Here is a 27,176-nt window from a genome sequence, read left to right as displayed (position 1 = left end):
AATGAAGACCATGAGTGTTACTAGAGTTAAGGGAAGTGACTGGTGCTAGAGGTCAAAGGTCAACAGTCAAAACACCACAAACAAGCTGTCTAGCAACATAAGTTTCTTAACTTGTTTACAGGGTTTTGTTTGTTTGTTTGTATGGGGTATAGGGGGGCTGTATTTGGTAACATTTGTACTCTTAATTACCAAATGAGATGGACAGAGACTGCAGATATTTGTTTGAAATTATGACCCCACTCCTTTCTTTACCTATCTCGGAGATCTCAGAGCCTGTACGTGGTAGGCAAATGAGTTGCACGGAGCCTATACTCAATCCCAATCTTAAAACTGAGGAAATTAAGATAAAAATATTCTACTCTTGTGAGGAAGCTAATATTCAAACATAGTTCTCAGGCCATATCCAAAACTGCCACTCTAACTACTTGGCAGATTTCAGAACAGAGGAAAAAAATACATACATACATACATACATACATACATACACACGCGCGCGCACATATATAGTGCTATATATATATATATACATACATATATAGGTACATATATATATATAGTGCTGTTCTATAACAGATTTTCAGACCTATATCTATTTGAAACACTTGTCACAGAGAAATGGGCAAAACCTATGAAGAGATCACAAACCATTAAAATTGCTAACCCTAAGCTAAAAAGTGCATTTTCCCCTCCAAGTTTCTAGTGTGTCTAGTAAATATGAAATTAAAAATTTGCAGACAGGCTGGGGAGGCGGCTCGGTGGCTACAGCGCTCTCCAGGCAAACAAAGATCCAAGTTGGCCACCGATCACGTCCAGCGCACGCGCACATTGTCTCGCGCGCGCGCCTGCGGCCACGCGCGCTCGCCCCCTCCGTCCCGCGCTCCCGCCCCGCACTCGTGCACCGGAGCCTGGGTCACGCGCTTGGCTCGCACACGCGGCCCCGAGCCCCGGCGCCTCCGCCCTTACCCCAGGATTAGCAGCGCGCTCTGTAGCCGTCTCCGCACTTCCAGGAACACGCGCGTTTCCGCCGCAGCCACCGCCATGGCCCAGTCAGGCCCGCACGCGAGACCGAGCCCGCAGTTCCCAGAACACGGACAGAGTGGGAGCACGTGTCGCAGGCGGCTCCCGGGCGGTGGCAGCGCGGTGGCCCGGTGGGATCCGGCGGTCCCGTCTGTCGACTACAGCGCCGCCTTCCGGGCGGAGAACGCACTGCAGAGGCGCCCGACCCTGGAGTGCACCTTCCCCCAACCCTGCTCTTCTAGGACAGGGGGACACAGAGCAGAGCTGGCCTCCTCTGTGAGATGAGGGATGGCTTGATCTGAGCACTTCTCTCCCAGAAATGAGCAGAAAGCTCAGACTTGGGGGAGGAGTTGGGGGTGGGGGCTCCTCCGGATGGCTTGGGTAGGGACGAGGAAGATAATGGAACAGAGAGAGTAGAGATGGGTACTTTCTCCAGTTCCAGAGCTGAATGGCAGTCCCATGGCCCACTTTATCTGAGACTGCACTTTTTGGAACTAGGACTGTTTATTAGCTTCCATGTCCTATGTAACCAAAATGTCAAAGATATGATAGCTCCAAGATGAAACGATTGTGAAAGATTAAGTAAGGTTTCTGTAAGCCATGAAAACACAGTGGGTAGAGTCTAGTATCTTGAGTTGAGGGACTAATCATTCATATAACTTAAGAGAAGCAAAAAGAAAATGAGTAGTTGCTGATGTACACACCCACTATACTGCAGAAATAAGACTCATGAAAGTCATGATTTCATTGCTACTACAAGATACATTTTTAAAGTTTGGCACAGTAAAGGATAAGGTATGGTATTAAACAAATACATCAATCAGGCCATAGAATTTCAATAGGACTTCTTTAGAAATGAAAGGCTGTTGCTTAAATCAATGATAGCTAGTATAATGTCTTAGTTAGGGTTACCGTTGTTATGAAACACCATGACCAAAGAAACTTGAGAAGGAAAGGTTGTATTGAGCTTATACTTCCACAGCACTGTTCACTGAAAGAACTCAGAACAGGGCAGGATGCTGGAGGCTGGAACTGATGCAGAATCCATGGCTTTGCACAGCCAGCTTTCTTACAGGACTCGGGACCATCAGCCCAGAGATAGCACCACCATCCATGGTTTGGGTCCTTGCCAGTCAATCATTAAGAAAATACCTTACAAGGATTTTATGGAGGCATTGTCTCAGTTGAGGTTCTTTTCTTTCAGACGACTATTTTGTGTCAAGCTGACTTAAAACTAGCCAGGACAAAAATCCAATTTATTGTTGTTCCATTTCATAATTTCATAGCCATAATTACCACACAGCAAACCTGAAGCATTTCTAAATAAATTCTTTAAGCCAAGCATTATGGTGTATACCTGTAATCCCAGCATTAAGGAGGCTGAGGCAGGAGGATTGCTGCAAGGTCAAGGCCAGTTTGGGCTATATAGTGAATGCAGGGCCATCCAAAAAACTATGTGGCAAGACCCTGCCTCAGAACACAACAGCCCTCAGTATATTGAAGAACAGTAACCCCAGAGCATCCAACAGCCACCTTTCCTACTACTCTCTGAGATACTAACATACTGGTAATTTTTCATTCCCCTATGACTGTTTTCTGTTAAGCATATGATGCAGCCTGACCCTGAAAAAGAGTCTCAGCCACAGTCTTATCGTATAGCAACTTATAGCAGAACACCTGCATCCTGCTTGGAAGGACATTCTGCCTCCCTCACATCCTCCCTCTGGCCCATTCCCTCATTGCTCCACTACTTAAACCCTGAGGTTCTATTCATTAAACGAGACGTGATTAGAACACTGTCTTGTCTCCATCTCTCGAGTCTCTTGTCCCCCTCATTCTCACTCCCTCCCTCAGGGTCCCTGTCAACAGACCACGTGGGCGGGGCAAGTAACTCAGACAAGTTTTCTGATTACCCTTTGAGGCACTTCAAGTTGACCATGTTGTTGCATAAATTCCCATTTCATCCCAACAATTTGAAATCATGGGTGGGAGTGAGTTCAACAAAAATAAGCTGGTGGTGGTGGTGCATGCCATCAATCTCAGCCCCAGGGAGGCAGAGGCAGTCGGATCTCTGTGAGTTTGAGACCAGCCTGGTCTACAAGAGTGAGTTCCAGGACAGGCTCCAAAGCTACACAGAGAAACCCTGCCTTGAAAAACCTAATAAATAAATAAATAAGAGCTGGGGACTGGAGAGTGGGCTTGCTGTTCTTCCATAATCATAACTCCAGTTCCAGAGCATCCAACTCTTTCTGGGCTACGGGCGCACAGACATACCTGGAAGCACTCTCACACATCAAATACAAGTAATCTTTGAAGAAACAAAAATTACTAATCTTCGGTGTCAACTCATTTATTTGAAGGACAGTTGTCTTCTTCCACTTTTAACACTTAATGTAAAAATGCTTAAACATTGACACATAGTGAAATACACAGCATTCTCGTAAAAGTATGCTCCTCATAAGTGGCTTAAAACATGTACACACAAAAATACTTGTGAAAAATTTTTCTTACTCCTCTCTCTCTTTCTCTCTCTCTCTCTCTCTCTCTCTCTCTCTCTCTCTCTCTCTCTCTCTGTGTGTGTGTGTGTGTGTGTGTGTGTGTGTGTGTGTGTGTGTGTGACAGGGTTTCTCTTCTTGATGCTATGCTATGATTCAGACAAAACTCTTTGGAGGAGTAACTGTATGTTTGAAATAATTCTAGACACAAAATAGTGCTAAACTGTCTCTCAACTTCACACAGACTGTGAGCCTGAAATTACCGTATTTACTGTATAAGTATTGATGGATCTTCTGTTTGTTTGTTTGTTTTGGTTTTTCAAGACAGGGTTTCTCTGTATTGCTCTGGAGCCTATTCTGGAGTTCACTCCATAGACCAAGCTGGCCTCGAACTCTTAGAGATCCGCCTGCCTGTGCCTCCCGAGGGCTGGAATTAAAGGCATGCAGCACCAGCTCTTTGATGGACCCTCTGGATCGTACTTAAATAATACTGCAAAGCTGTCTTCAATCTCACCTATCCCTCAAACTGAGGCTGGTTGAAAACCGGTGCACCCGCCTTTCTCGCTGCCACCTTCACGATCGCCCGCGTGAGGGCGCTGTGGCGCCAGCTAGCACGGGCGGACGGGTGGGGGGGGGCGGGATCGAGGCCGCCGACGTCGACGCCGGCGTGGGCGCGCGCGGTGCACGCTGGTAGCTGTCACTAGGCCCTGGGCTGGCGGCCTCGGTGCGGCTGCCGCGGTTGCCAGGAGAGCGGCGCCGGCGGGGAGCGGCAGAGCCCGCGGCAGGTAACAGCGTCCCCGCCCCCGGCGCGGTCGCGCGGCGAGCTGCGGTGCGGCGCGGCTCGGGAGGGCGTCTCCGGGCCCGCGGTGGCGGTGGCGGTGGCGCCACCCGGCCCCCACCTGTGCCCGCCGCGGGGGAAGCGGGGCTCGGACCCGGGCGGGTGGGACCCCGAGACCCGTCCGCGGCCGGGCCGGGCCGGGCCGGGGAGCTGGCGACACCTGGGCGGGCGCCCCGGTCGTGGTTGGAGGCTTCCAGCCACCGCGTCGCCCCGCCGGCCCGGTGGGTCCCCTTTCTGATAGAGGCGACGCCGGGCCCGCCCCTGTGATGTGCCAGTGCGGAGGGTTAGGAAGCATGGCCAAGTCCACGGAGAGGAAGTGCGGCCGGCACACGGAAGTTGTTAACAGCCCTCACCTTTGATTCCCAAGGCTTTGAAAGTTGCACCATACCCATACTTACCCCTTCTCCCCTCCCTACCCCGAGGCGGCGGGAATGGCACGCCGCTGTACTTTCTCCTGGCCAAGTAAATCCTGTTGGTTTACTCACGTTATCTTCAGAGTCCTGGCGAGTTCAAGAAAAATCAGATTTACAGGTTATTGGCAAAACGCACATTTTTTGGGGGGGGGGGTAAGAACAATCCAAGAATCTCCCTCATTTCATAGCTCTACGGAGACAAAACTTCTCATTTTGGCGGTGCTGGCTCTTTACACAAGGGTTAACTTCTTGCCATTTTAAGGTTGTATTTGTTCAAGTTAATATGGCCTTTCATGGATAACATAGGCCGTCATTATGGGCTAAGTAACTCACCTGGTCGTCAACCCCTGGATTGCGCTGAGCTGACAGAAGTTACAGGTAAATTCTAGCCCAGGTAGTTTGAAGGCCTCTTGTAATGGTTACTTTTAGTTAAACTGGGCCATTCCTCAGATCTCCAGGTGTACCTCCTTTTGGGAACTCCGGTTTTTAATAAAGGATCAAAAACACTAAAGTAAACACAAACCAGAAAATGTGACACTGTGACCCAAATGTTAAGCTAAATTAATGGCTTAACTGTCTGTAGTCAAGAAACCTATTTTATAATTTAAATAGTAGAAACAACTGTGGTCTGAGGATAGAAAGTGAAAGTTCAAAGTTCTGCCTCTTGCTGCTAACCAGGTGTGGCCACTCTAATCCTGCTACTGTGTGCGATCTGGTGTCAGTTTTAGTTATGTTTTGTTTTAGTGGTACTGGTCATGTTTGGTAAGATTCTACCACAACCCTGCACTCCCGACACACTGTAAACTTGCTTGGGGTGCTGGGAAGGAATCAAACCTAGGGCCCCTCAGTTTCTCACCCATTAAAGAGAATTTGAAAAGACCATGGTTTTCCAAACTGGTATTTCCCCTCGGTATTGTACTAAAGCAATACCTTAATCGCCTAAACAGTGTTCTGTGTCATACGATGTGGGAACACGGTAGGCTCAATCAAGCTTCACTTCTGTTTTCAGTGTTGGAGATCAAAGCCAAGTTGTTTCCAAAACAGGCCAAGCACTCTATCACTGAGCCTTCTACGGGCCTCGCTGATTTTATAATTTAATGCAGTTAGTTAAATATGATCTGGTAACTACTATTTATACTATGCCTTTTAAAGTACAGAATTTATGCCTTCTTTTTTTTTTCATTTCATTAATCATGCATTTATTGTATGTATTCCAGAATACTGAAGCTTAGAAGTAACTGCATTTCTGGAGATTCATATTAGATTTGTGGATCTCTGTTTCAGGGAACTTACTAGGAAACACAATCATTTGCTTTCATCATTCCGTTTACCATGCATATAGAGTGCAGCAAAGTCAGGAACACAAAACATGTATCTTTTCTGAAAAAAGGAAGTGTGTTAAGTGAGGACTCCTAGTAGTTGAGGATACAGAGTCTGATCTGGTCATTATAGCCAAGCAAGACTTCCAATGTGGGACTGGGTTAAATTTGGCAGAATTTATACCTAAAAAAGAAAACTATTACTTGTGAATAAATTCTTCTAGTTAAGTATTTCTGCACACCAAATTATATTGGTTCCTTTTTTCTCACTGTTGTGACCAAATACCTGACAAGTGAGTTAAAGGAGGAAGGGTCCGTGTTGGCTCAAGGCCTTCATTGTGGAGACTTAACGATCACAGAGTATGACAGCTGGTCACATTGTCTCTGCAGTTGGGAAACAGATGAATAGACGAATGGCACTGCTCACCTGCTCTCCTCAGCTTCCTTTTTCTCAGTCTAGGGCCTCTCACCGCCAGATGTTGTCACTGACACAGTGGTTGGTCCCTTCCCTTCGGTGGAGCTTTTTTGTAAATTCCCACACGGCTTGAATTGTACCTTGTAGTTGATTCCAAATCCAGCTGACAGTGAAGTTTTACCATTGTCTAAGCCATTTCCAGCTGTACTGATTTAAAAGACTATCCATCACAATCCAGTTTTTTGGATTTGTTTTGTTTTGGTGGGTTTTCTTGTTTGTTTTGTTTTGTTTTTTCAGAAAAGGATAGAGGAAGTTGACTGTGAGTGATGCCCCTGTGATATTGCAGTTGCTAGTTGGCCAGAGCTGCAAACATCTGAAGGTTTGATTTAGATCCACTTTTAAGGTGGCTTACTCACATGACTAGAATTTTTTCTCTTCTGGCTGTTGGGGAAAGTTCCTCACCAAGAGAGTCTGTGCTGCACTGGTTCTCGACCTTTCTATTGCTGTGATCCTTTAATACAGTTCTACATGCTGTAGTGACCCATCCCCCAGCCATAAAATTATTTTCATTGCTACTTCATAACCGTAATTTTGCTAGTTATGAATTGTAATGTAACTATCTGTGCTTTCTGATGATCTTAAGTGACCCACAGGGTGAGAACCACTACAGGGTTGCCTGATGATCTTTATGACAAAGATAGTAATTCCAGAATGAGTAATCAAAAAAAAAAAAAAAAAACATCAAGGTGGAAGCTGCTGTATTTTCTAGCCCTGGGCAAGGGTATAACTGAGTTCACAAGTAACATTTCAGATACAGATCATAATAGTTTTGATTTATTTTTGTTATGAGATGAAAAAGGAAGGAAATACCACATTACTGTTACTTTAATTCATTTATATTTGTCATCACATCTGTCTGTCTCATAGGAACACACTCAGTGATCAAACTCAAGCCCTTGCATGAGCTAGGCATTGAGCTATATCTTCAGCCTCTATTTGATTTTCTTTAGGGATATTATTTAATCATTCTGTTTTAAATTTTTTTAACATTGTCATAATTAGGAAAAACTTCATGTAATTTTTAAAGTATATAATGAAAACTCTTTTCCCATCCTTCGTTTATCTGATAATCAACTTTATTTTTGAGAGGTATCATATACACACAAATTGATATATTCCTGTCTTATACAAATTGATATAATTTACACAAGAAAGGCAGGTATATAACTTGATAAGAACTTCTGCATCTAGCTTTTTTGTTTTTTAGTTTATGTATCTTGGAAGCATTTTCTAAATCACTACATAGACTTTATTCAATATTTTTTTTTACCAGGTGAGAATGCTAAATAAATAAATAAATAAATAAATAAGTAAAAAAAAAAACAAAACAAAAAACCCCAAAAACCCTGTGGTCTGGTATTGATGATGCTTATTAGTTATGCATTGTGGAAAAGCCTTTGCTGGGAGTGGACATGAAAGCTAAAATTATGAGCCCCTTCCATCATTGGGATTATGACTCTGGGAGTAACAAGTTAATTACAGGAAAACAAGGTGAGCACTATGAGAGAGGAATAATATATAGCTGAAGTTGAGGGCTGGAGAAATGAAATGAGGGAGGGTCAGGAAGACTTCTCAAACTACATAATATCTGAGATCTGAAGGATGAATTGAGATCTAATATTTTAGACAGAAGAAATACAAAACTGACCACAGTAATCAAAACAGTGTGGTACTAGCAAAAAAAGATATAGAGTCCATGGAATAAAGTGGAAAGGCATGATATATATCTCAGTATGTTTAGTCAAATACTGTTTCATGAAACTGCCGAGATTACCCAGCATGTAAAGGGCAACCTCTTCAAAAAATAGTGCTGGAAAAACTATATCAACAATTGAAGACCTAAACTTAAGACATGAAACTTTTAAAATTCATCCTAGGAAAAAAACCATAGGAGAAAAGCTCTATTGAGTGTGGGCATTGAGTCTCAGATAACACATCAAAACCACAGACAATCAAGATACAGCAGAGTGAGAAAGCAGCCCATAGAACAGGAGAAAATAGGAATCTAGAGTACATAAAGAACTACACACATCCCAATTAAAAGATGGCACAAGCATGTGAAAAGACTTTTCTCCAAAGATCTCCATGGCCATTAAACATGAAAAGAAGCTCAGTGTTACAGCACAAATGAAAGCTGAGGTGAAATACTTCTCACAACCCTTATGGTGGCTAGTTCCAAAACAAAACACCATCCAGAAAATAGTAGTGCATCTATAGAAAAATTACAATCCTTGTGTGCAGTGGGAAATAGTATGAGAGTTGTTGACTTGCCACAAAAGCATAAGAACTGCAGTAAATGCTGGATGGACCTGGCGGGCTGCCCACAGTTCTACAACTAGTTTGAAAGAGATGCTTGCATATTAATATTTGTAGCAGTAAGGGAAGCTGAGAAGTGGAAATAGCCTAAATCCGCATTTACAAATTAATTGATAAAACACAATATTCCCTGTAATAGACTATTATTCAGCATTGAAAAGGAAAGTCTAACAGATGGTACAATGTGAATAAATGTTGAAAACATTATGTTAAATGGAATAGGCCTAGCATAGTGAAAAGAAATGCTGTATGATTTTGCTTATGGGAAGAGGCTATAGAAGTCAAATTCATATATACAAACCAGAGTAGTAGTTTTCTGGAGTGAGGCACAGAGAGGAAGTAGAGAGACTGTTTAATGGACAGAGGAAGTTTTAGGCTTGCAAAATGAATGTCATAGACGATTCTACAGCTTACATGTATTTATTACTACTAAAATACACACTCAGGTAATGAGATGGTAATTTTTAAGTTTTACAATTTTAAAAAATGACAAGCCTTTAGAAAACAAAACTGTGTATTCAAAATACTATGGTATAATTTTAAACCATCTTCCTAATAGTGAAAAGGGTAGTGATTAATAAATGAGCCAAGTCAGGAACTGACTCATAAGGCATGAAATATTAAGTATCAGCTTTACCTGAAGTAAAGCTTCAGGTGACGAAAAGAAGCAGGGGACATAGCTTAAAAAGGGGTCAGGGTGAAGGAGGAAGTCTTGCACAGTGGACAGTATGAGATCTTGCTTGCAGGGAGAGAAGTACAAGTGACAGGATTAAATATATGGTCCCATTACTAAAAAAGGACTTATAATGAAGACTATGAACTTGTGTTTTGCTTCCCAGGATTAAATGTCACAGTTACATTAAGGGCATTTCTTACACACTAAGGAAACTACTGTGCTTCAGGTGAATTATCAGGCTTAACTTTCTGAACTTCCTGAGGGAGTACTGTGTTCCATTTCTTACGTGTAAAAGTAATTGGCTCTTGGAGTAGTACATGATGGTAATGAAAACACAGGAATCTGCTGTAATTTAAATGTAAAACATTCAGGATCCATGGGTAGGCATTCATTCTGAAAGAGAGGCACACTATTAAAACTGTTCCTAATGTTGTTCTTCCAGATCACCAAAATACCTGCTTGTACAGCTGGGGAGGCAGTGGTACTATTAACAGTTCTCCTTGCTTCACAGAACTAGTGCAAGATTTTCTCCACATATTCTCCCTTTCCTTTGAGTGGACCAATGTGTAGAGATGTGCAGTGTGGATTTAATTTTACCTCTGTATGTACAGTTACTCCACTAATAAATATGCTAGTGCATTCCTGTGTAATATTGTATCCAATCATTTGCATGCACAGGCGTGATTAAATTTGGTCCATGTAGTAATTTAATTTTTATGAGTGTACTATTTTAATATTCTCAGGGTATCTTTCCTTGTCATCTAATAATCTTGTCATTTCTTCCTACATAAACAGTATATATACAAGGAAATAAGACATGTTGATACAAGCAATAACTGTTAGAAAGATGGGATTTTTTTCTTTTTCTATTGAAATTATTTTCATACAATATATTTTGATTACATTCTTTCTCCTTCCCAACTCTGCAGATCAACCCACTTCTGTATTCACCCAGCTTCATGCTCATGTGCTCATCATGCACTCCTGTGTTCACTAGACCAAAAAGGAAGGGGCTTCTTTTGGTGTTGGTCAGCTACTGAGCATGGGTCCAGTGACATAACCAGTGACACTCCATTAGAAAAAACTGATTTTTCCATTTTCCATCAAGTATCAATTGCAAATAGGCTCTTAGTTAGGGATGGGACTTTGTGTTCATCTCTCCTTCATCATCCTGGGATTTTTGCTTGTTTGAACTTGTGTAGGTCTTGTAATGTTGTCACAGTCTCTGTGAGTTCATTTGTGTATTTACCTTGTATCTGGAAAATGCTGTTTCTTTGGAGTGTCAAGTACCTCTGTCTCTTGCAATCTTTCTTCCTCATCTTCCATGTAGATCCCTGAGCCAGCCATGAGGTGAGCAGTAATGTTACAGACATCCCATTTATGAGTGAGTCCTCCAAAGTTTCACTCTGCACTGTCCAGTTGTGGACCTCTGTGTTAATTACCATCTACTCTTAAGAAGAAGCTTCTTCGATCAGGGCCCAGCAAAGCACTGATATATAACAATATGTCATTAAGAGTTATGTTCCTTTAGCAGTACAACAGTAGTGGGTTTTCCTCTAAATCTCATGGCCTACCTAGTCTCAGGTTTGGGGCCCCTTAACAGTGTCTGTTATGAGTTCCTTCTCATGGAGTACACCTTGAATCCAATTAAAAATGGTTGGTTACTTCCATCCCATTTGACCACTATTGCCAGTATATCTTGCAGGCAGGTTGTTGTACACTGCAAGGTTTGTAGTAGAGTGATATTGATGATTACTTCATCTTCTCTGGTAGGATGCAAAGTACCTTTCAGCACCACAAATGCTAGTCAGTAAAGGTGAATCTTTTAATTGGACACAAGCTTGATAACAACATGTTCAATGACATAAGTGTGGCAGCAGTAGGGCCTTACCATCAGGTTCTATAGAGTAAGCAATAGTCTTGGCAGTAGCCTGTAATCTTTAAGGATCTATAGACCTCCTTGGCCAACGACTTAACAAGATGTAAGGTTTTTACTTTGTGGCAATAAAATATCTAGTTTCAGCATTGTCATCACCCTCCCATTATATGTTGACTTCATTTAAATTCCTTTGACGTAAGTATTTATATTTAGGTTCTATTCTATATGTTTTTTAAAGGGCCTTTAGTGTTAGTTGTCCATTTTGACCCTGCCCTCCTATCCTTCTTGGTTAATCCTCTTTATAACACTATTTCTATTTCCCCTTTGTCAGAAGATCCTCCCCTCCTTTCTGGTCCTTTATTAGCTACTTAACCTCTGTGATTATTTTAACTGAAACACACATATGTAAAGCTTAAAAACGAACATCCACATATGTTGTTGGTTATTTTTTTACTCTTTTGGCTCTTGTACTTTGGGGGGCCCACCACTCAGCTCCCAAATAAATACAGAGTCTTACTCTTTTTTAATGGATGCCCACACTTAGCTTGCCTTGTTTTAGCTAGCTTTTCTTAAGTTACCCCATCTACTTTTTGCCTCTGGGTTTTTGTCTGCCTCCATTCTACATACTTTTCTTACTTTGACGATGCTGGTTGTATAATTGGATGGCTGGACCCTGATTTCCTCCTTTCCTTTTCATTTTCTTGCTGCTCAATCTTCTCCCAAATTTCACCTCATTTATTCTCTCTGCCTGCCAGCCCTGTTTATCCTTTCTATTGGCCATTGAGCTCATTATTAGGCCAATCAGGTGTTCTTGGCAGGCAAAGTAACACAGCTTCATAGAGAATGCGACATATCTTTACATCATTAAATAAATATTTCACAGCATAAACAAATGTAACACATCTTAAAATAATATTCCACAACACATATATAAGAGAAAACATGCAATATTTGTTTTCTGGAGTCTGGCTTACCTTACTCAAGATGCTTATTTTTAGGTCCATCCTTTTACCTGCAAAATTCATAAGATCTTATTGTGTACATGTACCATGTTTTTATTATCTGTTTATCATTTGGTGGACATCTGAGCTGTTTACAATTTCTTACTACTAAGAATACAGCAGCAATGAACATGGATGAGCAAGTATGTCTGTAATAAAATGTAATCTCCAGAGTGATATAGCTGGATCTTGTGATAGATTAAGTTTCATCTTTTGAGCAATCTCTATACTGATTTCCATAGTGGCTGTACCAGTTTGCACTCCCATCAGCAGTGAATAAGTATTCCCATTACCCACATCCTGCCCAGCATGTGCTGTGTCATCTGTTTTATTGATCTTGGCCATTCTGATTGGGGTAAGATAAAATCTCAAAGCAGTTTTGATTTGCATTTTCCTGATGACTAAGGATGTTGAACATTTCCTTAAATGTTTTTTAGTCATTTGTATTTCGTCTTTAGAGAACTGTTAGTTCTACATCCCATTTTAAAAAATGGGTTATTTTCTTGATGTTCAGCTTTTTTTATGTTTTTTTAATTTATTTAAATATTCTAGATACTGATCCTTTATCAAATATTTAATTGGCTAATAGTTTTTTGTTGTTTGTTTTTTTTGGTTTATTTTATTTTTTTCTCCATTCTGTAGACTGCTGTTTTAGTCAGTGATGTCCTCTGCTGTGCAGAGGTCCCATTTACTAAGTCTGGTCTTAATGTCTGTGCTATAAGTGTTGTATTTAGAAAGTCTTTCCCTGTGCTTTTGAGTTCAAGCCTATTCCCTAATTCCTTTCCTATTACATTCTGTGTATCTGATCTTACGTTGAAGTCCTTGATCTTTTTTGTAGTTGACTTTTGTCATGTTGATGGATATGTGTCTATTACATACAGTGTGACCAGCATCTCTTATTGAAGATGCTGTCTAAAATGCATTTATTTATGTGTTTATCTGTTTATTTGTTTATTGGGGGTGGAGGGACTGCATTTCCAGACAAGGTTTCTCCAAGGTTTCTGTCTGTCTGGAATTTGCTCTGTAGAACAGTCTGGCCGCAAAGTCATGAAGATCTGCCTGCCTCTGGCTCCTGAGTACCGGGATTAAAGGTGTGTACCACCACTGCCTAGAATTTTAAAAATAGTGTGCTTACATCCCAAAGCCAGAATGTAACATGGATACTAAAAACCCACAGAAGACATTGGGGTCAAAGATGAAGGCCAGAGAATCAAAGTGGCCAGCCACTCAAACCAAAGGGGTGATCGTGTCCTCTGATTGTATCTCCAAACTGCACTGCTCAGACTGCTTAGACTGCCATGAGTCCCTGCCTTATATTCCTCTGTAGTGCTTGAATTAAAATCATCTTAAGTGCTATGATCAAAGGTGTGAGCTTTGTTTCTCTTTTAAACTGATTCACTCTTATGTAGCCCAGGGTGCCCTTGAACTCACAGAGGTTCATCTGCCTCTGTCTCAATGAAAGGTATGGCCACTGCTGCCAGTCCTCTATGGCTAACTTTAGTTCCTTAGTTGTGTGGCTAACTAGTGGCTTAGCTCTGCTTCCTGATCTACAGGCAAGTTTTATTTGTTAGACTACAAATAAAATATCACTATATTGAAATTATTTGGGTTTCATATTTGTAAGTAATGCACATTCTAGTTTGTACAGATGTGGTTAATACCAACAAATTAAGTTAATACCAAGCAATTAAGCTATCAGTTTACAGTATTCCCCAAAATGTGGGAAATTTCATTAAACTATTTATTTTCTAAAATATTTCATCATCTCATAATGAACTATCTGATGAATTACATATATTTTCCCCAGCATTTTAAGCCTATCTTTTAGTATTAAAAACTATCCTTTTGACATGTATTAGTGTGCATCCAATTACATATATTTTTGCCAACCTTTTTTATTATTATAATATTCCTTTTTTATAACCAAGTCCATTTAAATGAAAACAAACATTTATAGACAATATTTGGGAATTTGGGTGTCACTCTTTCCAAACTACTTCCTACTGGTAAGGGGCACTGTCATGGGGGATTCTAAGAAGATGCAGAAATCCTGGCTGTAGTCTGCAAGGCTACTTTGTCCAGCTGTTTTGAATGTAGAATCACCTGGTACTCTGTTTCAGGCGGTCTGGCTTGATCAAACCACATTAGTCTGGAAGGAATTCACATCTTTTCATTTTCTGTGGAAACAAAAATAGAAATCCTTTTCCCCAGTAACTTGTCCTTGAACTTAAATTTTGGAGTCAAAGCTTTTTTTTTTTTTTTTAATTTTATTTATTATTTTACTGTCGACCCCAATTCCTTCTCCCTCCTTCTGTCCCTCCCTCACTTCCTCCCTCCCTCCCTTTTACCCTCTCTGCCCTCTCACATGCACCCTAACCACCCTCCTCTCCCATCCCCAACCCCAATTCCATATGTAGGGGAATGCCATCCAGTTGGGGTCATGTAGATCTGACAGGTCATGTGAAGTAGGGACTAGGGCTTCTCTCCTGTCTCTAGATTAAGGCAGTTATCCCTCCATGGGGGATGTGTTCGCAAGGTCCTTTTGTGCACCAGGAATACATCCTGGTTCCACTGTCTGAGGTACCTTAGACTGCTCAGTCCTTCTGGCTGAGACCCATATTCAGGAGGGCCTGAGTCAATCCCATGCCTCTTCCCAGCTACCAGTCTGGGGGCCCGTTAACTCCTCCTTGTTCAGGTCAGCTGTCTCTATGTATTTCTGCCACCTGGACTTGTCCTCTCCATCTGCATCTGGGTTCTAGTTCGACTATATGGGTGTTCTCCTGTTTCCAACAGGTATTAGATGAGGGATCCATGGATAAGTTAGTTGTTGATCTCACTCTTCGGGAAGGGCATTTATGGTAGCCTTTCCACGGAAGCTCTAATTGTTAGTTGGCGGCAGTCTTGTAGTTCTCTAGACCTTTCTTTGTGTTCAGTTTTCTCTTCAAACCAATATTGGCTCCCTCTCTCTCTCTCCCTCTCCCCCTCTCCCTCACCCTCTCCCTCTCCCTCTCTCTCTCCTGTCTTCTATTCCTAACCGGTCTCAATCTTCCTGGTTGCACATGTTTTCCTTTCCTCCCCCTCATTTTCTCCTACTTCTCTCTCCATCCACTGCCCCCCCCCCCCGCACTTCCCCTGAGCTCTGGGGGACTTGTCTCTTCCCGGTTCTGTGAGGGACTTTATATGAATCTCTTAGAATACACCTTGTATCCTAGTTCCTCTGGTGGTGTGAATTATAGGCTGGTGATCCTTTGATCTAGGTCTAAAATCCATATTTGAGTGAGTACATACTGTGTCCCTCTTTTTGTGACTGGGTTACCTCATTCAGGATGGTTTCTTCACGTGCCATCCACTTGCCTGCGAATTTCAAGATACCATTATTTTTTTCTGCAGAGTAGTATTCCATTGTGTAGATGTGCCACATCTTCATTATCCATTCTTCAATTGAGGGGCATCTAGGTTGCTTCCAGGTTCTTGCTATTACAAATAGTGCTGCTATGAACATAGTTGAACAGATCTTTGTTGCATGAATGTGGATCATTTGGGTATATGCCTAAGAGGGAGATTGCTAGGTCCTGTGGTAAATTAATTCCCATTTTCCTGAGGAACTGCCATACTGATCTCCAAAATGTCTGTACGAGTTTGCACTCCCACCATCAGTGGAGGAGTGTTCCCCTTTCTCCACATCCTTTCCAGCATGAACATAGTTGAACAGATGTCTTTGTTGCATGGATGTGAATCCTTTGGGTATATGCCTAAGAGGGGGATTGCCGGGTCCTGTGGTAAACTAATTCCCATTTTCCTGAGGAACCGCCAAAATGGCTGTATGAGTTTGCACTCCCACCAGCAGTGGAGGAGTGTTCCTCTTTCTCCACATCCTCTCCAACATGAGTCATCATTGGTGTTTCTAATTTTAGCCATTCTGGCAGGAGTAAGATGGTATCTCAAAGTTGTTTTGATTTGCATTTCCCTGATAGCTAAGGATGTTGAGCACTTAAGTGTCTTTCAGCCTTTTTGATTTCCTCTATTGAGATTTCTTTCTTCAGTTCTGTATCCCATTTTCTAATAGGGTTATTTGGTGTTTTGTTGACTAGTTTCTTGAGTTCTTTGTATATTTTGGAGATCAGCCCTTTGTCGGATATAGGATTGGTGAAAATCTTTTCCCAGTCTGTGGGCTGCCGTTTGGTCTTGTCCACTGTGTCCTTTGCCTTACTTTTGCCAACCTTTTTAAGCCCATCTTTTAGTCTTAAACTGTCCTTTTGACATGTATTAGTGCAAATCCTGCATCCCAGCAGGAGCCTGCACATGTGCCCTGGACACACTTACATTTGGAAACAGCCGTACCTTTCACTCTGGTTTGGATTCACAGCCCATCTTACTGCATCACTAGAGGATCATCTTCCACTGGGGAATGTAATTTCACTTCATGATTGTTTTCTCAGGATACTAGATTGTCTTTTTTGTTTGTTTTGTTTATGAGAGAAGGTCTCTTTGTAGTTCTGGCTGTCCTGGAATTAGCTCTGTAGATCAGGTTGACCTCGAATTTACAGAGATCCACTTGCCTCTGCCTCCTCAATGCTGGAATTAAAAGCATGCACCACCATGCCTGGCCAACCAATGTTGTCATTTTATGCACACTGAACATAGTTCCTCTTCCATCATGACACTTAGAGAGTTAGAATTAATATTTAATAAAAACCCTCCCTATCTTAATTTATAATCATTTTGCCTTATAAATTTGTTTACTAGAAGCATTATCAGTATTGAACAGTGCTTTTATCCATTGCTGTGATAAAGTACCATAACCAAAATCAACTTTGAAAGGAAAGGGTTTATTTCATGTTACAGCTCTCTGGTTATATTCCCATCATTGCAAAAATTCAAGGCAGGAACTCAAGTCAGGAACTGAAGTAGAGATCTTGGAAGAAAGCTGCTTACTGCCTTGCAACCTGATTTTCTTATACAATTCAGGGCCACCTGCCCAAGGTAACACCACCTAAAATGAGTTTGGGTTTCCTGTATCAATCATTAATTAAGAAACTGCCCTACAGTCTTGCCCCCAGGCCAGTCTGGTGGGAGACATCTTTTTGAGGATTCTCTTCCTAAATGACCCTACCCTGTGTTGAACTGGGGGGAGGGGGCTAATAATAAGACAGTGAGGTATTTGTGCTATATGGGGCTGACTTATGGTCCCTGTTCCTAAATAAACATTTAGGAAGAAGGATTAAGAAGGAAAATATAATTTCATTTTCCTTTTTTGTTGTTTATTATTATTATTAGATAAGCATACAGAAAAAATTGTGTTATCTAAAAAAGATCTATAGTATTGGGTTGTGAGTGCAGGTATACCATTTATGGAGTCCAGAGGACATCAGTGGCTAATTCTCAGGCATTGTACATCTTTTTTGTTTTGTGTTTGTTTTAAGTCAGTCTCTCGGTGATCAGAAACTTCAAATAGGCTAGTCAGATTGGCCAGCATCTTTATCTCTTCCCAGTAGTTAGATTATAATCATGCCAACTAGGTGGATTCTGAAGATCAACATCAGGTTCTATTGCTTGCAAGGCAAACATTTTATCAATGAAACCATCTCCCTAGCCCTAAAAATAGACATTTATCAGTGTAAGATATGTAAATGGTTAATAAGTATTTGAAAAATATCCAGCATTACTAATAATAATTCAGAAGATACCAATTAAAACCACAGGATAACATCTCATTTAAACTAGACTAGCTATTTAAATCATGGAAAACAGGTGCTGGAAAGGATGTTAAAAAAAAAAAAATGAGAAATAGAACTCAGCAGTGGTGGTGCACACTGTTAGTCCCAGCACTCAAAAGGCAGGTAGATCTCTGAGTTCAAGGCCAGCCTGGTCTATAAAGTGAGTTCCAGGATTGTCTCAACACCCCCTCCCACACACACACAAAAAGAAAGAAATGAGAAGTATACTGTTGTTAAATGTATTGGTCAAGGTTCTCTAGAGCAGTGATTCTCAGCCTTCCTCATGCTACAACCCTTTAATACAATTCCTCATGATGTGGTGATCCTAACCATAAAAATAATTTTTGTTACTGCTTCATAACTGTAATTTTGCTACTGTTAATGAATCATAATGTGAATATTTTTGGAGAAAGGTTTGTCAAAGGTGTCACGACCCGACTGTTATTCTGGATACACAGAACAGATAGTATTGATATATATTATAAAGGATGATTTATTACATTGCTTATGCAGTACAGGCTAGGTAGTCCAACTGTAGCTGTCTGCATGTAGGAGAGGTTGAGAAACAGGTTCAAGGCCACCCAGGGCTACAGGAAACTGATCTAGTCTAAAAGACAAAGAGCTCACACAAAGATAATCTCAGCACTTGGAGTGACACATCTGTAATCCCAGCTCTAAGGAAATGGAAACAGGTATGGTATGGGTGGGCAGAGAGGAATATAAAGCGAGAGGAGACAGGAACAGTCCGGAGAGCAGTGCAGTCGGAAGCAGTCTGAGGTTTGGTAGAGACAGGTACAGACTGGAGATGTAGTCTGAGGATGCAATTTGAGGACAGGATCACCCCTTTGGTCTAAGCAGTAGTATAGGTAAGAACTCTCTAGTGGCTGGCTGCTTTGCTTCTCTGATCTTTCAGCTTTCACCCCTTGATAGCTGACTCTGAGTATTTACTATTAAGACCACAGAGAATTCATGCTACAGTGCCCCCTGAGCAGTGCCACCCTGACACAGAAGGCCTAGAGAATTTCTGGAGAGATACTTCTCTTCAAACCACATTGGAAAGCCAAAGATGGGTTCTTATGGCATGAGTAATGACAGTGGGATGGGTAGACACACTTGGAAGAATGGGCAGGCAAATAGCATTGCTTTTTCCTTGAACTTCTATATCTGGATGCCATCAGAAAGTGCCACCCACCCTGGTGGAAGGTCTCCCATAGTTAATCCTTCCTGGAAGTATTGTCACAGACCAACACAAAGGCATGCCTTTTAGTTAATTCTAGATCCATTAAAGTTGGTAAGACTAATCATCACACTGGAAATGTAAACTGATATAGTCCTTATAAAAATAGTATTGAGATTCCCAAGGAAACTAAAAGTATATCCATCATCTGATCTAATAATCCCACTGCTGGGAATGTATCCAATGGGAGGAAATTCATTATCTTGAAGAGTTTCCTGCACTTGGATGTTTACTGAGGCATTATTCACACTAGCTGTATATGGACTCAGCCTATGTGTCCATCAACTGAAGGATAGATTTTTTAAAATGAAATATATATATATATATATATATGTATATATATGTATGTATGTACATACATATACACACATAAACTTGAATATTATTTAACCATAAAAATAAAGTTCCTTCATTTGTTCCAACATAAACCTGAAGAACAGTACATCAAATAGAATAAATCAGGCACAAAAAAGTAGTACATACTTGCTCATGTGTGGAAATGAAAAATTAATTTCATAGAAGTCAAGAAAAGCATTTATAGTCATTCACAAATTGAAATATACTAAAGTACAGTAAACTTTTAATGTTTGCTCTAATTTTAATATATTTGACCTCTGAGACTGTCAAATTATTTTCATACTCTCTGTTTTACATAATTATGTCCAATAAAGATGTTTCTAATAAGTTTTTAAATAACTAGGTAAGCCACATGTTATGGGTGTTCCTATGGGAGTCTTTGAGGGTTTTTAGAGTACTTGTACAGCCACACAAATGTAGTGTATATTTAGGGAATGGTCTTAGCTGAGCTAAATGAAGAAGTGGAACATGGTGGTCATTCTCCTGCCTTTTTGTTGTTTTATCCAAGAGAAAAAAAAAATGATTTGTGAACTATATTGGCTTCAGTAGATTGTTTATTCTAAATATTTGAGGGTCTGCTATAGGCCACTTACAGAACTGCTGCAGAAAACTTCCCAACCTCCTTCAAGATGTGATAGAGAGGGAAAGCAAACAGAACACTTTAAGATTATAAGAAGTATTGGCCAAGGGAAAATGTTATGTTTTAGAATGAAGAGTTCCAGGACAGCTAGGGCTATTACTCAGAGAAACCCTGTCTGGAAAAACTAAACTCAAAAAAAGAAAAAAGGAAAACGAAAAATCAGAATTATTTGGTAACTTCAAGTGTTGTATGTCTGATGCTATAACAGAAAGCTGTATACTGAGTCATTTACAGAGGAAAGACTTGTTAAGTGCATGGTTCAGGTGGCCTGGAGACCCAGGGCTAAGACATCACATCTGATGAGGTTTTTTGTGCTAGTGGCAACTCATGGCAGAGTCCTGAGGCTGTTCCTCATATGGGTTGAGGAGCTCGTGTAAGGCAGCCAAACTGGTTTTTATAACACACCTAGTCTTGGAATAAACCAGAAAACCTATGGATAGTTTTACTCATTAATTATAGATTAATCCATGGATGATGACATAGCCCCAGTGGCTTAATGACCTAATAATGATTACACCTCTTAATATCTTCTATTAGGAATTAAATTTCAACATGAATTTTGTTAGAGTCATAGTACCAAGTTATGTGAAGTAATTTGTTTCATGGGAAGATTGAGATTTTTAAAACTTAATTGTGGAAGAAATTGAAGTCATATGATGGTCAATTTAAGATGGGTGAAGATGTTCTGTATCTTAATTGTGCTGAGGATCTTGATTGTGGTCTTGATTGTGAATGCACCCATCACTCAAATCATCAAATAGATGTGTTAAGTCCAATCACTGTTCATTCTGTCTAAGGGAGCAGTTTCCAGAAGCTCAGTCCTACTCCTACTAAAACTAATGACTCTAGCTCCTTATGTATGACTGTATTATATTTACAAATAGCCTAAACACATCCTTCTATACACTTTTTAATCATTTCAAGGTACTTAAAATCATTAATATGAAATAACACTGTTAGAGTTGTCCTTATACTATATCAATTAGTGGATGTTGATGTGAAAAGAGTTAACATTGAAATGAAGAGTCCATAGAGGACTAATGGTATAGGTTGGTGATAGAGTATATGATAGCATAAAAGAGGTTCTGTATTCAGATCCCAGGACCACTATCTCTCTCTCTCTCTCTCAAAAAAAAAAAAAAAAAAAAAAAAAAAAAAGGAAGGAAGAAAAGAAATAAATACAGTTGCATTTTCTTTCCTGAATGTTTCCATTGGGTCATTGCATGAATCATTGATATGAAACTCATAGAGCTTGATAAAGTCATAAACAAGCACACTTTACATTTTAATTTGTGTTCACAAAACCATTCAGGTTAGGATAGTTTTATACTTTGTTGCCAACAATTCTGAGTCACAAACAGTGCTTACTTACAATGTATTCACCCATAATTGGCATATTTCCTAATATTGTGTTGATTTAATAGTTAGTGGAGGAAACAACTAGATTGCTTTTAGCATTTTCTGTCACAAGCATTCTGTTAACTTAAATATATTACTAATTTAGTTTTGACAAGCTTTGAACTAGATCTTATCTCTTTATAAATGAGGAAACTCAGACTTGAAAAAACAAAGTGCTTTTTGATTCAAGTCATTTACCCAGTAAGGAACCTTATCTAAATTTTGTACTCAGGATATCTTGACCAATCTCATGTTCTGAGGTTCTTAAAACTTATTGCCTTTTAATGCTCTGGGTTTCTATAAAATGCCCTTTTATTGAATACTTTCTGTGTTGTTTGCTTGATTGGTTCTTTGTTTCACAGGGTGTAGTTTACTGGGTAGCCTAGAGCTTACTATGCTGACCTTGAACTCAAAGATCCACCTACTGTGATTTAAGACTTGTCCATCATGCCTGACTCTTGTATTGGATATTTGGTGTAGTGTTTTGTTTCTGTGTATTCCTTTCTTGGTAATAGGCATGTTATAGATTTTGGTTTTGTTTTGTTTTGTTTTTCTGTTTTTTGACATGATATGGGAAGTTGTATATAGTTTAAGCCAGTAGTGTTGTGACATCTGGGAACATACTCTCTTAATAGAATATGACGAAATAAATACAAAAAAATGGAATAAATACTTTAAAAATTTTATGCCAATTTAACTGTGTTACAACAGCTAACCATATTATTGTATCCATTGGTGATAAATTGGGAGAAAATCTAGTCCTTAACTACATATAGCATGAGAAATACTAACTAAAGCTATCCTATCATAAAATATGGAGGAAAATTACTGAGAACTGGAATTTGCATTACATGTTGAAAAGTGGCATACCTGTTTGTGTTCTGATGTGTGACTGATTTTGTGGTTAACTCACTGAGGAAACTGGACCTAGGACTCATTCACATCTATAATTCCAGTATGCAAAAGACAAAGGCAGGAGAGTTGATGTAAGTTAGAAAACATCCCGGCCTACACAGTTTCATATCCCAAGGTTATTCTCTGGCTTCCACATGCACATACATGTATGAGCATCTACATTCATGAATTCCCCCAACCTCCACTAAATAAAAATATGTCTGGATTTTCTTTGATCCATTTATTTATGTATGTGTGCACATGCCTGTGGGTACCAGTCTAGGTCAGATAGTGTCAGATCTTCTGAAGTTACAGCCAGTTGAGAGCAGCCTGATACAGGTGTTGACAACTGAGCTCAGACCCTCTGCAAGGGCAGCACATGCTCTTAACCGCCTTGCCATTTTGTCCAGTCTGTCATTGCTTCCAGCCATTATTCCATGAATGTCTCTATCAGTTTATAAATGCATTATTAATTATTCAAAGTCCTGGGTCTGTTTTAGTGTGCCATATTTTTATCAAAAGCACACTGTTTTGTGTATGTTCATGGCTGAATTTGAGAAAATGTTTTAAAAGATTAAATATTTAAAAGTTTATATCATCATATGGTTCAAGATAGACATTTTCACTCATTAAAAGCAATCTTATGAGAACTCTGAAAGCAAATTATTATAAAAACAGAATATTTTGTTGACACTTTATAAGCAAAACTGTAAACTATTTACATATATTTTAATATGAAAAGGTAGACTCTACACACCCCCTAATACAATAAATCCAAAATTAAAATTGATTTAGAAGATAGTCAAGAGCCTGGGACAGAAAATGATTCCTAATGGCTATGGTTTTGTTTTCGTTTCAGACAATATATTATTCCTCAGCACTGTCTGTTTTGAAAATTGTATTATTAGTTTTTTGTTTTGTTTTGTTTTGCTTTGTTGTTGAGACAGAGACTGTTGGTGGCCTAGAACCTGCCAAGTAATCAAGACTGGCCAACCAGTGAGCCCCAAGGATCCATCTGTCTCCACTTTCTCAGGGCTGGAATTACAAACACATACCACCACACCAGGCTTTTTACATTTTAAAATTGTATGTGTGTGAGTGGTATATGGGTGTGTGTGGGTATATGGAGGTCAGGTTAACAGCAAGATGTCTTGCTCAATTGCTTCTCCACTTATTTTTTTGAAACAGTCTCTCATTGGTCACAGAGCTTGAAGTTTCAGCTAGAATGGCTGGTCAAGGAACTGATAGGATGTTTCTGTGACCACTCTTACCCAGCACCGGGGTCATAGGCATACTTCACCATGACCACTTTTGACATAAGTCCTGAAGCTCCAGACTTATTTGATCATAGCAAGCACTTTATTCATTGAGCCGTCTCTCTAGCCCATCGCTTGACTTTTTGACATGGGTTCTGGGAATCTCAGGTCCTCAGTCTTGGAAGGCAAGCACTTTACCAATTGAGCTATCATCCTGTCCCCTGGATTTTATTTTTTCAAACCTGATTCAACCCTACAGTGAGGCAAATGTGTCAGTTACAAGCTCCATAAATTTAGCTGGCTATTAATTGTTAGCTTTTTAAGTAACACATTAAAGTGTGTCTGATGAACAAATTATGTTTAAAAATTATATTATCCCTCTGCTTATTGATAAATACCTGCTATTTTCATGAATAGGATATGCTACTAAATTGCTTCTCAGGTTACCTTCTACACACAATGAATATTGATTGTGTATCTTCAAAGAATATGTTCTAACTTAAGCTGGAAATCTTGCCAAGGAAAGAAATTGTCCCTATCAGCAAAACGTAACATATCCATTTACTGGTAACACAGCATATTGTTAGATATACTTACTAGAATTTATTATATTATGTGCATATGTCTCTAAGAAACAAAACTTGAGATGTTTCAGTTGTGTTCATTCCATGAATATCCTTGAGGGTTAGAGGATTTATTATCCAAACTTATGGCTTTGTTTTCATATGCCTTGCTTTATTTATTTTTTACTCTAAAGCATGTTGGTTTGTGTATACTTACAGTTAAGTTTTTTGTTTTTGTTTGGTTTTTTTTTTTTTTGTTTGTTTTGTTTTGTTTTATTGGTAGGTGGAACATGCCTGTAGGAGAGTCACAACTTTGAGGCCTGTCTGAGCAATGTAGCAAGGCCCTGTCTGTCTCAGGATAAAATGTAAAAAGGGCTGGGGGTGCATCTGAGTGTTAGAATATTACAGGGGGAGGCCCAGGGCTCTATCATACTGACAGGATATAGAAACCATAGATTGACAGTAAAACAGCTTGTATAATATTTCACTCATTTCAACTAGTAAAGAAAGCACTGTGGTTATGAATCTCAACGAGTCTCATTATTACAGCTTTGTATTGTACATCTGCATATTTTCTTTGTAGATATGTCTGGTCACATATTTTGTCCATTTTAAGACTTTGTTCTTTTGATGGTGGTGGTGGGGTTATAGACCAGTTCGAATACATGATCAGACAGGCTGAAAATAGACATTCTCCCACTCCCTTCATTCTCTTATCACTTTCCTGAATGGTATCTCTTGCAGCATAAAATTTTAACTATTGATAGAGTGGGACTTCTTTCCTTTGGTTGCTTTTTCATGTTATTTCTTAGATGATTGCTTACCTCTAGGTCATGCAGATTTACTTCCATGTTTTCTTATAATTCTATACATCACATTTAAATCTATGATCTTCATAAGTTAATTTTTGTACAACTAAAATTATGTTGTGGAAGAATATTCCTTTACACTGTTTGATGATGTGTCACTGTGGTTGTTTTAATAGAGTTGAATGGTTAATAGCTAGGCAGGAAGAGATTAGGTGGGACGTCTGGGAACAGAGAGATCTCAAAGATCTGCCTACCTCTGCCTCCCGAGTGATGGAATTAAAGGAGTGCACCACCACTGCCTGGTCAAAATAGACTCTTCTGTGGTTTTTCTTTTCTTTCTTTTTTCCCCATATCCTTGATGTGCCCAGTGTAACGATTTTTACTAGATTTTGATATCAAAATAGAAAAGAAATGTTTCATCAACAAATATGGCAGAAATAACATAAAATAATCAGAAATGTTCAATATTCCTAAATAATGCCACTTGGAGTATTACTAAATACTTCCACTTGGAGTATTAATAACACCGTGTACACTAGCTGAGTAGAATTTTGAATGCTTCTATTAAAGAAACTGTAAAATTGGTCATTTTTTTTATGAGTCTCTGTGAACATGCTTCCATACTTTACTTTGTAACCTTGGTTTCCCTGGATCTCTTATAGGGAATGATCTTGCATGACTTTGGAACTGGTCTCTAGTGGGACACGGTGGGAGGATGAACACAGAAGAGCTGGAGTTATTGAGTGACTCCAAATACAGAAACTATGTGGCTGCAATTGACAAAGCACTAAAGAATTTTGAATATTCCAGTGAATGGGCAGATTTGATATCAGCACTTGGAAAACTCAACAAGGTGTGCTTCTTTTATCCATTTAGTAAAAGGAATAAAAATCAGAAATCTGTTTACACAAGATTTATCTAAATCTTAAAGAGTATAAAGTGTTATTGAACTTCAGCTATATAAATGGCATTTTACATCATGAGTTCGTGCTTGTAGTCTGGCATATTACTAATACTTTAGTAGTTCTCATTCAAAAATCAATAGCACTGGGAAGCATGTATGTTACTGTGAGGAAAAGTTTCTGTAACTGAGCATCAGATAAAGCTCTGGCATTCTGTTACCAGAGTGAAAAACTGTAAATGGTAAGTAATGACTGCAATATCCTTTCCAAATGGTGTAAGTGCAGCAAAAAGAAACACTTTATGCCTAGGCAAGCCCAGTTACAAGTCAGTACTCTTTACAAAGGCAATTTTAAATATAGTCCCTAGGTCTCAGAACTTGATTTGGAATGAGCCTTCTTCCAAAAGTCTGGTTTTAGACAAGTTGCTACAGAAGCACCACTGACCAATGTTCAACTTTCTGTTTTGATCCACTTTTCAGTCAAACTTTTCTTACTTCTTCACACACATAATTTTGGTATGATTATTGTTCTTAGTAATCAGGGTTGCTTCTGAATACTGAAAAAGGCTGGATAAGAAAAGAATCCTTTACAATAGCTGTTTTTAACATCAAACAGCTTCAGGTGCAGTTATTATGGGAAAATCTTAATATGCATAGCAAAAACAGTAGATTGCAAGATGTTTTACTCTGCAGGTCATCATCCTACTAGTACAAGAGAAAGCTTTCATTTTCCCTGTGCTAAGGGAAAATTAAAATGGGAACATACAAGCTTCCGTGTTGCACATTATAACATCCACGGAAATTACTCTGTAGTATGGATTCACTTAGAGAAGTTAGTCTTTGTCTTGCTGAAAAACTGCTTAGAGTCCCATTTTGAAGGCTGTTTGTAAACTATTTTCAAAAGCAACTCATTGAAATATGAATATGAATTAGATTAAGAACATAATTAGCTCCTTATACATTAATCAATGTATA

General features: G+C 39.6%; 2 protein-coding genes across 7 annotated transcripts in view; one reads left to right on the top strand and one right to left on the bottom strand.

The window, feature by feature from the left end:
* Positions 1–1,162, bottom strand: part of Ube3d (ubiquitin protein ligase E3D) — a 133,483-nt gene extending 132,321 nt beyond the window's left edge. The window contains exon 1 of the mRNA XM_051207786.1: positions 964–1,162. Coding sequence (XP_051063743.1) covers positions 964–1,040 — 77 coding nt within the window. The 5' untranslated portion in view covers positions 1,041–1,162. The remainder of the gene's footprint in view (positions 1–963) is intronic.
* Positions 1,163–4,158: 2,996 nt separating this feature from the next.
* The window catches only part of Dop1a (DOP1 leucine zipper like protein A), an 87,372-nt gene continuing 64,354 nt past the window's right edge, over positions 4,159–27,176 (top strand). For 5 of the 6 annotated variants that reach the window (XM_051207706.1, XM_051207683.1, XM_051207713.1 and 2 more), the window contains exon 1: positions 25,963–26,153. In XM_051207706.1, the coding sequence (XP_051063663.1) occupies positions 26,016–26,153 (138 nt within the window). In that variant the 5' untranslated portion in view covers positions 25,963–26,015. Of the gene's footprint in view, positions 4,298–25,962; positions 26,154–27,176 lie in introns of those variants that run through there. The other variant, XM_051207675.1, reaches the window with a different exon arrangement.

The sequence above is a fragment of the Phodopus roborovskii genome, unplaced genomic scaffold, assembly GCF_943737965.1.
Source record: "Phodopus roborovskii unplaced genomic scaffold, PHOROB, whole genome shotgun sequence".
NCBI classification, from domain to species: domain Eukaryota; kingdom Metazoa; phylum Chordata; class Mammalia; order Rodentia; family Cricetidae; genus Phodopus; species Phodopus roborovskii.
This window is presented reverse-complemented; position numbering and strand designations above follow the sequence as displayed.